General features: G+C 42.0%; 3 protein-coding genes and 1 long non-coding RNA gene across 5 annotated transcripts in view; 3 read left to right on the top strand and 1 right to left on the bottom strand.

The window, feature by feature from the left end:
- Positions 1-1,422, top strand: part of DNAJC14 (DnaJ heat shock protein family (Hsp40) member C14) — a 10,638-nt gene extending 9,216 nt beyond the window's left edge. The window contains 3 exon segments of the mRNA XM_015557431.1: positions 3-96; positions 175-277; positions 458-1,422. Coding sequence (XP_015412917.1) covers positions 3-96; positions 175-277; positions 458-665 — 405 coding nt within the window. The 3' untranslated portion in view covers positions 666-1,422.
- A 224-nt stretch (positions 1,423-1,646) lies between these two features.
- ORMDL2 (ORMDL sphingolipid biosynthesis regulator 2) lies at positions 1,647-4,137 on the bottom strand. 2 transcript variants are annotated; one of them, XM_006777825.2, is made up of 4 exons: positions 4,038-4,137; positions 2,981-3,155; positions 2,673-2,824; positions 1,647-2,116 (listed from the first exon to the last, which is right to left on the bottom strand). In XM_006777825.2, the coding sequence occupies exons 2-4, from the start codon at positions 3,152-3,154 to the stop codon at positions 1,981-1,983; spliced, it is 462 nt and encodes a 153-aa protein (XP_006777888.1). In that variant the 5' UTR covers position 3,155; positions 4,038-4,137; the 3' UTR covers positions 1,647-1,980. The 2 variants fall into 2 exon arrangements, with proteins under 2 accessions (XP_006777888.1, XP_015412919.1); XM_015557433.1 differs by having other exon boundaries at positions 2,981-3,260; positions 4,038-4,128.
- A 225-nt stretch (positions 4,138-4,362) lies between these two features.
- LOC107181524 lies at positions 4,363-6,186 on the top strand. Its single transcript, XR_001512182.1, has 2 exons — positions 4,363-4,476; positions 6,127-6,186. It is a non-coding gene; the product is annotated as an uncharacterized LOC107181524 (long non-coding RNA).
- Positions 6,187-8,714: 2,528 nt separating this feature from the next.
- Positions 8,715-11,396, top strand: part of SARNP (SAP domain containing ribonucleoprotein) — a 57,649-nt gene continuing 54,967 nt past the window's right edge. The window contains exon 1 of the mRNA XM_015557411.1: positions 8,715-8,737. Within this exon, the coding sequence (XP_015412897.1) occupies positions 8,715-8,737 (23 nt within the window). The remainder of the gene's footprint in view (positions 8,738-11,396) is intronic.

Genomic DNA, 11,396 nt, shown 5'->3' with positions numbered 1-11,396 from the left:
CTGCTGAAGAAGGAGACTTTTGGGCAGAGTCAAGTATGTTGGGCCTTAAGATCACCTACTTTGCACTGATGGATGGAAAGGTGTATGACATCACAGGTACACGTCTGTTCTGTAGAAATACAGGCTCATATATGCTTATATGATGTATTAGCTAATTCTTTCTCATGTGTGCAGAGTGGGCTGGATGTCAGCGAGTAGGAATCTCCCCAGATACTCATAGAGTCCCCTATCACATCTCATTTGGTTCTCGGATACCAGGCACCAGTGGGCGACAGAGGTAGGTGGTATTTCTTTCAATCATCTATCTACTATTCTAGTTCTGAATATGGTGCTTAGGACACCTAGATGTCTCACCCTTTAAGAAGTTTGCTAACTGACTCAATATATCTTTAACATAGTTACCTATGTTTGACTTTGAATCTCTCTTGCCTCATTATTCTTCTTGTTTTCCTTTCAGAGCCACTCCAGATGCCCCTCCTGCTGACCTTCAGGATTTCTTGAACCGGATCTTTCAAGTACCCCCGGGACAGATGTCCAATGGGAACTTCTTTGCAGCTCACCCTGGCCCTGGGGCCACCGGAGCTTCCAAGCCCAACAGCACAGTACCCAAGGGAGAAGCCAAACCGAAGAGGCGGAAGAAAGTGAGGAGGCCCTTCCAACGTTGACACTTGTTTTCTTCTTTCCTCAAATCAATGTCAGGGAGTCAAAAGGGCTGTGTACAGCATAGGATGGAGTTTGATTTATTTTTAAATATTTTAAAAAGGGAAACTTTTAAGCTCAAATTGTTCACTCAGTACTTGTAGGAAGCCCCAGAACCACTCTCCCTCCTCCACCGGTACCCAGGAACTGAATCTGGTCTTCTGACAATACCAAAGAAATAGGGGGTGGCTACAGCAAAGAACCTAGGGCATGGACCTGGGCTGGACAATATCTCCCAGAGGAGTGTGGGAACTGGGTATTTCCCTAAGGTCTGTATGCCTTTGTCTTGTCTTTTGCTTCTATAGCAGATGACTTTCCCTCCTCTTTTTAAACTATGAGTCTATCTTATTTCTTGACCCAGTTCAGGGCTCCCTCCTGAATATACTAGTTAGCCCAATACTAGTTAAAAGACAGAACAAGAAAGCATGTAGCTCTAATTATAGGAGATAGAGTTCAGAGAGTGGGAACTCTGAATTTTTTCTGTCACCTTGTGGGTAACTGTCCAACTTCATGCTTGTTTCTGCAGGGATGGCCAAACTAATAATTTAAAAAAAATCAGACTCATGCCCTCTGCCCTTGGGTGAGGGGAAAGAATAAAGGGGTTCCTGGTAGGCCCCTTATGATCCAAGGGTTTGTATTTTTTTAAGTTTGTTGATATTTGTATGTACATAACTATTTAAAGCCAGGGGATTATCTTTCTATAAATATGTAACTGGCAACCTGTTTCTTCCCTCTCTTCTTTGCCTTTATAGATACTGTCCTTTTTCTTATTTGAGAATCCTTTCTCTAAGTGTTAGCTGGAAGTGAAGGGCACCTCCTGAACCGAAGGAGAGGGGTAAAAAGTACCTTAGAAAAGTTTTGTGTATTAAGTCACTGTTCCATCTTTCTTCCCCAGCCTTATGAGGACATCTCCCTACCCTCCCTGCTGACCAAAGAGTAGCCATATCTGAAAAAAAAATGACCTTTATTATGAGGGAAATACACAGCAAAACAGAGCTGGAGGTAGTGGGGGTGGAAGACATGGGAAAACCAAACAAGCTGCCCAAACATGGCCTCCTGTGGAGGAGAGTGATTTGTCCCTTACCTCATCTGCCTTTCCCGATTCAAAGAAGCCTGCTCCTAGCAGGGCTACTCCCAGGGAGCCCCATTTTCCAATCAGTTCTCATCCTGGGAGTTTGGGAACAGTTGTATAGTTCTCAGGCTTCCCAGAAAAGGAAGACAGTTTGGAGAAGGGAAAGATGTTACAGCCTTTTGTTCCAATGTTGTCCCCAGTCCCATCTCTCAGTATTTATTGATGCCAAAGAGACGAACCCCATGGAATTGGGGCAATTTAGGCAGCAGTACGCTGAGCAATGAGGTTGTGTTGATGAGGAAGTGAGCAGCATCATACTTGGTGTAGAAGCTGGCTAGGAGGTAGCTGGGAAGAAAAGAAATAAGTTGAGTGAAGCTGGCCTTTCCAGTGACTTTCTCTTCTATTTTAAATGACCAGTTTTATTGCATGTAGTTCTAGGATATTTGAAAATATCCTAGGGGTCAGGGAGATAATCAGCACCTTTAACTGGAGATTTGTACGTTAGTTTGTGTGTTTAATAATTGTTAATGACATGTGGCAAATGACAGCTGAAGCAGTTTCAGCCTGTATCACTGTTAAGTCCTCTGTGCTTCCACTCCCCAAGGCCAGTTTTCACAGATTTACATCAGTTCTGCCTTAATTTATTCACATCTTTTGGAAATGTAAAATCATTTGGTTTTACTTGGTTTTCTCAGTCCTATCTCCGTTCTCCTATCACCAAGGAGGCAGCAAGGAATGCTTGATTATTGCTTTCTACTTTTTACTGCACTCCCTAGATTTAGACCTAGTATACCATAATATCTTTAAAGGGTCCAAGTGATTAGTCTGCTTTTTTTAAGTTCCTCTGTGGGCCTCTGTACCTGGCATTTGGAGCATTTCCCATATCTCCCACTGGACTCACAGTACAATAGGAGAGATGCTGAGGAATTTGCGGGAAGAGGTAAATTGGAGCCCGTAGTCCATCTGTTCCCAGTGTGTCAGTAGCCGAGCCTTTCCTTGGTCAGGGGTCTCAAAGGGTGTCCCTTTCACTGTATGTAGGAAGACATACATGGCCTGGGAGGAGAAAAGGGAACAGTTTGAAGGGGCAGCATATGGTCCTTTAGCCCAAAGATTAAGATCCCCAAAGGAAGGCATATCCCCAAATAATTGGGGATTTTATTTTGTTTGGGAAAGGCCTGGGGTGGGTAAAGGGTATGGTTTAGCGCTCACCAAGTTATGGATGACGTTGGTCAGGGTCCAGACAACAGGAATGCTGAAGAAGGGGATGCTGAGTAGCACCACATGCAGGAGTCCTACCAAGATGATGTAGGCCAGCCAGATGCCCCGGCTATTCATCACTCGAGTGTTGGGGTTTACTTCGCTGTGTGCTACTCCCACATTCATCCTACCACAGTGGCGGATCAGGCAGGAGTCCACCTCTATTTCCTCTCAACCCCTCTTTGATTTTTTTGCCCCCACATTGTCTCCTGAATAACTCAAATCCCCTGCACTGTATTGGGAATGAAAGAACATCCCCATCATGCACAAAGAAAAACTGAAGACTTGGGAGGTAAAATACTTAAAAGGCAAGAAGAGTACTCTCTACATCTTAGAAACACATGGTAATCTTTGATTCTTATACTTCAGCTTGAAGGAGTAAATCTAGGCTTGGGCACCTACTTAAAGGAGCAAGAAACAGAAGTATTTCACTTTATTTTCCTGAAGTTGTTAATAAGGAAGCCTGAAGAGGTTACATACACCCGTAACTCCAGAAGCAGGTAATGGGAAACAAGGATTCACTAAGGAGGCAGGAGTGGGTAAAGCTACTTTCAATCCTCACCTTTACTCTGGGGCTTGCCCGTCCTCTCATCCCCGTGGCATGTAAACAGCCCTCTCAAGCGTGGGGCATTGGGAGAATTTACCCAGGGTTTTGGGTTGAGCTAGGAAGGAACCTAAGTTTGGCGCCTCCAGTTGGAGCCCTAACTTCAAATCCAAAAACGGCTCAGATCGTCTGAACTTGGCTCCTTAAAATCGTGCTAAAGTTGATGTCCAGTTAGGAAGCAGCTCTTGCCCGCCCCTCTCTACCTAAAATTCCTTAAACCCTAATACTGAACCTGCCCGATGCTTTTCCCAGATTCCATCTCTCGTACGTCGGCTCCCCTCTGGTTCTCTCTCGGTATTTAACTCACCGCCGCTCCAACCCCCGCCGCCGCTTTCGCCTCCCATCACGGTTTGCCTCCCACCATTTTTGCCGAGCACCCCTTTCCAGTCTCCCGTAAACCCCTACCTGCAAGCTTCAGAAGCTGATAGGCGAGGGGCGCAGCTCTCCTTTCTATACCTGTGGTCTCCAGGAAGCAGCCGCCCACGCTTCTCTGCTGTCTCCCTATTGGTGGAACAGGGTTAGCGCTGCCGCCATCCATTGGCTGGGGGTCTGCAATGAAGACGCCCAATTGGTCGCCGTTTCCGTCGTTTGGAAGGCGCAGAACACGCCCCTCTCCCTGCCCCACCTTTTGAGAGGTGGGGAAAGCTGGCTGGAGGAGTGAGAGGACGGCAGCTATTGAATAATGGGAAGAGTTGATGGTGTGAGGTGATAGTAAGAGTGGCGGTGATTGGTTGACCCTGCGCCTGGGCGGGAGCTGCTGGGAGCGGAGGCTGCGAGTGGGGGCCTAGTGGAGTGGAGGGGTAACAAGATGGCGGCAGAGACGGTGGAGCTGCATAAACTGAAGGTACTGTGAAGGAGGGCAGGGGCTGACTTAGACTTTTTCTGGGGACTGAATTCTGGGAGTGGCTTGTGCCCTTTCCGAAGTGCTCTTCTTGTAGGCTTTTCCACTTTTTACCGGCTCCCTCCGTAGTTCTTCCTCACTACGCCTGTTCTAATTTCCCATGCTCCTCACGGTTTTATTGTATCTGTATTGTTTTTCGGCTCTCTTCTTCATTGTTGTATCGTCCGTCATTTCTCCACCGGGTTGTGTAAGTGCCTACAACCAGTTCTCTCCTCATTTCTCGTCAGAGCTGCATTACGTCAGTGGTCCCACCTCTCTGCCCCATGCCGCACCGTGCACCCCTTTTACTTCCCTGGGTTGATGCTTTCCTCTCCATTGTCCCAAGCTGATTCCCGTTAGGATATGTTGGCATCTTTATGTATTTCTACCTATTTAGGTCTCAAACGTGATCCAGAAAATCCACTTTTTTTTTAGATGGGGTTACGCCCCCGCCCCCGGGCGCGGTGCGGCTTTGAAACCTGAGGAGGGGCTTAGAATACTGGTCTCCCCATAGAAACCTGAGGTTTAGGAGATCTTTAGAGTTAGAAAAGGCACAGGTAGCTCGGATTTAAAAGTTTCTCTCACGTGGTTCTCCCCCAGCCAGCAACCCCCCTCCCCGCTCCCTACCTACTGCCAGACAGACAGCTCGCTTGTAGCTGTAATGTTTTGGAAAAACATTTTCAAGGTTAGGGTTATCTCTGTCCCATTTCATGTCGCGGATGGACCTTGCATCTCTGGGTATGAACACTTGGTGACACTCTCAATCACCTGTTCTAAGATGTGCCTTGGCAATCTTGGTAGTCTTCTCGCATTTATTTCCCTGGAAGAAAAGAGTAATTTCTTTTAGGGTAAATTATGAGAATATCTTGATTAGTTGACCGTTTGTGGTTTCGAAAGTAGTTTTTCCATTAAATGTTTTGGTCACATCATCCTGGGAATCTTGGACAAACCAGACTGACTTAGCTGAAAACTAATCCTTTAAACCCTGTTTAGCTTATAAACAAACAAAAGTAAGGAGAGGAAGGGTAGGGAGAGGTCCTTTTAGTCACTTTTTAGTTGACATTGATTAGCTTTTTTTGTGAAAGCTGATAGATTTCTTACTCTTGGATTCTGAACTGTACTAGTGGGTCTTTGTGTTATTCTGGAGTTACTGTTAACTTAGTACTGAAGTGTGTAGATTATATCTGTGGTTTCATATTCCCACAAGTAAGACAAATTGAGCAACCACTTCCATTATATGTACACTTATGTAAATTGTGATACCATACTGTTATGTATGTTATAAAACACACAGAAAAGGAATGTTTCAGTAAATGAGATAAAAGGAAATATGAATAGAAGGTAAAATATTTTCTTCCTATTAGTCCCATTTTGAAACCCCTGGAGTAAGGTACCAGTCTTGTGACTTACCTTCATGGATTTGGTTTTGTGTATGGAGTTCCTCTTTCCATAGAAGCTGTATTTGTTTGGACCATATTAACTTTTATTTTGATTGGATAATGTCATCTGACCTGATTTCAGGTATTAAGAGATCATGAGGCACCCCTGACAGCCTAAAAAGTAAAAAGGATTCACTCTTTTAATCACATTTGCTTGTCTTTGCTTTTTCTCTAGAGCACTTCTTAACCTTTTGGAGGTCACAGATATCTTTGAAACTCTGATGAAAGGTATGGACCCTCTCCCCAGAAAAAGGCATGTACACATACTTTGCATGCAATTTGAGGGGCTTCATAAAATTACCATGTAGCCCTGAGGAGTCCATGGACCTCTGGTTAAGAACCCATGCCTTAATTCTGACTTCTAGGACAGTTAATGTTTGGTTCCACTGTTGATCTTGATGGAGTAATCCTGACTGGGGTTGACTTAGGGCAGTGGTCGGCAAATTCATTAGTCAGCAGAGCCAAATATCAACAGTACAACGGTTGAAATTTCTTTTGAGAGCCAAATTTTTTAAACTTAAACTATATAGGTGGGTACATTGTTATTAACTTAATTAGGGTACTCCTAAGGCTTAGGAAGAGCCACACTCAAGGGGCCAAAGAGCCGCATGTGGCTCACGAGCCACAGTTTGCCAACCACGGACTTAGGGTTATATCTTTTTTCTTAGTCTTTCCATTTTTATAAAGAAATTTTGATGGGGCCCTCAGAGGAAAGGAACAAGCTTTAATATAGGAAGGAAGAATATCTGGATTGGTAAGTAAGTCCTCATCACCTGCAGAATTCTAAAGATTTTGTAGAAATGTCTTCTAAATTCAGTTATAGAGACTGAATTGTGTCTGAATTGTGGGTGAAAATGCTTTGAACTGTAATAGTACCAAATTTCCAATCAATGGTGAGAAAAGAGACTACTGCAGAGGAGAGAATGAGAAGGGTCTACAAGTGCAAGAGTGTTGAAAAAGTCAGATGTCATTTTGAAGCATAAAGTGCATATATGTTAGTGGCTTAAGATTGTAAAGGGAACTAGATGAATTGTGTGACTACAGTGGTAGATTGAAGTGATAATGAAAAGGGCCTTTTAAGTTGCATATGGCATTTGGTTTTTGTTATGAAGGCAGAAAGTGGGGAGCCTTTGGAAATTGTTAGAGAAGGAACTGATGTGATCCATGTGTCTTCTTTTGGCAGTGTGGAGGATGAGATCTGAGAGGGAGAAATTTCACCAGTTACATTTTTATTATTCACTCCCCTGCTAAAACCTTTTACCTTTATACCTGCCAATTTTCCAGCTTAGTTTCTCACACTCCAACCACAGTGGCTTTATTTTATTTCATTCCTCAGAATGAACATGTTCATTAAGTGCTAACATTTAACAATAGCATTTACTATGTGGCAATCACTGGTCAAAGCTGTTTACATACATTAACTGATTTAATTTGCAGGATAACTCTGGAAAGAAAATGCCTCTGTTATCCCCATTAAAAAAAAAAATGTTTTTATTTACTTGAGAGAGAGAGAAAGGGTGAGGAAAAGAGAAACATCCACGGCTGCCTCCTGCAGGCCTCCTCACTGAGGATCGAGCCTACAACTCTGGCACGTGCCCTGATCAGGAATCGAACCAGGAACCTCTTGGTGAGGTGTGTGGGACAACGCTCAACCAACTGAACCACATCTGCCAGGGCTATTTTAAAATCAGGAAAACGTGGAAGCTTAGAGAAATTAACTGAATAACTTGCCCTAGGTTCCACAGCTAATGAATGGTGCATCAAATCCAGGCAGTTTATCTCCAAAATTTATGTTCTTAATCGCTGTGCACCACTACCTCTCTTTACCTCAGAACCCAGAATCTTTACACATTCTTTTTGCTGTAGTGCTGCTGCCAATCCCTGTTCCCCATATCTTCATTTAATTAACTGTTAGTTGCCCTTCAGTAGTCAAACATCATTTATCCAAGGAACCCTTAGGTATAGGATAGGTTCTCTCTACCCACACATCAACAGACTACTTTTTAAATGCCTTTATAGGACTCTGTACTTTTTTAAAAAGTTAATCAGTTAAGTATTATGTATATGATCATTGATTTGTCTTGTTTCCTTACTAGGTTGTAAGCTTCATGTGGACAAAAACTCTATCCGTTTTGCTTATGACTATTTCCCTATACCTAAACTAATGGTTTACATGCAGGGGGTACCCAGTAACTATTTGTTAAGTGAATACATTTAGTAAGACCTGAAATAAGGTAGTGGCTACTTGGAAAGGAACAAATTTAAAAGAAATTTGGGATATAAAATTGTAAGTATTTATAGATCAGTTAGATGTGGGAGGAATGAAAGATGACTCCAAGATTTGAGTAGTGATAGCTTTAGTCTAGTTTGGGAAGAAGAGAAGAAGCCAGTTTTGTGCAATAGAGAAGATAAGTTCACTTTTGGGCTTAAGTGTCTTTGAGACATGCACTTGGAGATGTTTGGTAATCATAAAAAAACAAAATAAAGAAGAAAAAAAATACATGCTCTGGCTGAAGCTTCTAAGTGTTTAGAATGTCAGCCTTCGATTCCAGGTCAAGGGCATGTACCTGGGTTTTGGGTTTGCTCCCTGCTCCCAGTCGGGTGCGTGTGTGGTAGGCAACCAGTTGATGTGTCTCTCTCACATTGATCTTTCTCTCTTTCTCTCTCTCCCTCTCTTCCTCCCTCCCTCCCTCCCTTCCACTCTCTGAAAAGCAATGGAAAAAATACCTTCGTGTGAGGATTAACAAAAAAAAGGGGGGAGAGATGCCTGGTAATCAGTTGGAAATGTGAGTCTCCTGCTCAAGAGTTGAAAGCTGGTAATAAAGGTTTGGGACTTACTCAAAAAAATATTTATGGGTGCCTACCATATGCCAGCTAACATAGGTACTGGAGATAGAGTAATGAAGAAAGTAGACAAAATTCTTCCTGTTGTGGAGCTTATGTTTTGCTGGGGAAGGCACAATAAAGTAAAATGTATAGTGTCAAATAGTAGTAAAGTCTGTAGTGAAAAATAGGAAGGATAGGAAGTACAGTGGGAAGAAGGGTATTGTAATTTATAATAGGGTGACTAGGGAAGACCTCATTGAGAATATGATGTTTAAGCAGAGACTTGAAGGAGTGAGCCTTGTGCATAGTGTAAGAGGACCTTATAGGTGATTGTTAGGATCTGGCTTATACGCTTAGAGGTAGGAAACCAATAGAAGATTTCTGAAGAGAGGAATGACATAAATGTTCTGACTTAAATGTTCAAAAAATCACTGACTACCTTGTTAATAAACTATAATAAGATGCAGGGACTTTAGAATTTTTACAATAATCTGTATTTAAAAACACCAGAAGGGATTACATCCTAGATATATTTTCAAGGTAGAGCTGACTGGATTTGCCAGTGATTTGATTCTGGGAAGTGAGAAAACCTTTGATACAAGTGGGATGAGAAGGCCAAAGAAGGAATCTTAGTGAATATTGGTATTTACAGGTTGAGTGGAAGAAGAGCTAGCAAGGAGGCTGATGAGGAGAGGTAAGAGGAAAATGGAGAGTGATAGAGCATGTACATGAGAGCAATGTCAGCATCTTGGTAGTTAAGATTGGGCTTAAGTCAGAGAGACCTGAGCTCCACTATTTTCTAGCTATATGATTTTTTTAAAAATTATTAAATCTCTTTAAGCCTCATTTTCTTTATAAAATAAGATCATAATACTAACTACTTATGTTTGCTGTAAGGATTAAATGAGGAAATAATATTCAAAGTTTAGCCCTTAGTCCAGTGATGGCGAACCTTTTGAGCTCGGCGTGTCAGCATTTTGAAAAACCCTAACTTAACTCTGGTGCCGTGTCACATATAGAAATTTTTTGATATTTGCAACCATAGTAAAACAAAGACTTATATTTTTGATATTTATTTTATATATTTAACCCCTTCCCCAACAATTTTTTTGTTAAAAACGTTTCTTTTTCAGACTAATTTTTTTTATTTTGGTTCTATATAGTATTTTTGATGCTGGTTATGAAAACAGTTTGTAACTCGTCTTCCTATAAACCATATTTTTTTACCATATTTTCTTAGTATACTCGTCGACGACTGAAAAAGAACATTTTGTGAAAACGAGTTTACACGTTTCTGCCGGGGAAGGGGTTAAATGCCATTTAACAAAGAAAAATCAACCAAAAAAATGAGTTCACGTGTCACCTCTGACACGTGTGTCATAAGTTCGCCATCACTGCCTTAGTCTGTCATGTATTAGTACTTAAAAATAAATATGAGTTCCTGTTGTATGAAATGTTATAATGATATGAAATGTCTCTGCCCTCAAAGAGTTTACAAACCATATCAAGAGATAACAGATGAAAAAGATTTGAATTAAGATTAGTAAACAGAAGAAATCACAGGGCAATAAATGATTAATGGTAAATGTATTATTTGAGCTATTGATTGGTCTTTTCTCTGGAGGTTGATAGAATGGAAAATGCCTTATTGATACTGAAAAATATATAAATTAATCTTTGAATAGGTCATTTATGTACAAGTTCACATTCTAAAGGTACAAAAAGGTATATGGTAGTGTTTCCTTCCTACACTTGTCCTCAACAAGCTTCTTCTCAGTATTAATTTGTTTGTTTCTTGTCCAGGCATCTTGTGTATATACATCACATGGAATGGGGTGTGTGTATGTGCATTATTTTTTTTACATTAACATTAAAGTTAGTATCCTGTATAAAGTGTTCTATAACTTGGTTTTTAAAAGTAGTCTTATTGAGATACAATTCACATACCATACAGTTCACTCAATATCCTTTGCTTTTTAAAATGTTTTAAAGTCAATTGTATATAAAAATGGGTAAGATATGATATTATGAGTTATGTCCTAGTGTATGAGCAGAACTCACCATGTAATAACTAAAATAATACAATATGTAAAAACTAGAGGCCCGGTGCACAAAAATTTGTGCATTCAGGGGGGTCCCTCAGCCCAGCCTATGACACACACTGACCACCAGGGGGCAGACGCTCAATGCAGGAGCTGCCCTCTGGTGGTCAGGGCGTTCTCACATGGGAGGAACTCTGCTCAGCCACAAGTCAGGCTGACGGCTGCCAGTACAGCGGTGGTGGTGGGAGCCTCTCCTGGGAGCGGGCCTAAGCCAGCAGGTGGTCATCCCCTGAGGGGTCCCAGACTGCAAGAGGGCACAGTCCGGGCTGAGGGGACCCCCCCCCCCACCGAGTGCACAAATTTTTGTGCACTGGGCCTCTAGTATATGTGTCTGTGTGTGCATATAAGTCTTTGTTTTACTATGGTTGCAAATATCAAAAAATTTCTATATGTGACCCGGCACCAGAGTTAAGTTAGGGTTTTTCAAAATGCCGACATGCCGAGCTCAAAAGGTTTGCCATCACTGCACTAGAGCAAAGTGAGCCTGGAGCAAGTTAATTTTGTGGGTGGGAAATGG

The sequence above is a fragment of the Myotis davidii genome, unplaced genomic scaffold (genome assembly GCF_000327345.1).
Source record: "Myotis davidii unplaced genomic scaffold, ASM32734v1 scaffold509, whole genome shotgun sequence".
Classification (NCBI taxonomy): Eukaryota; Metazoa; Chordata; class Mammalia; order Chiroptera; family Vespertilionidae; genus Myotis; species Myotis davidii.
The sequence above is the reverse complement of the archived record's forward strand: the minus strand, read 5'-3'. Positions and strand labels throughout refer to the sequence as shown.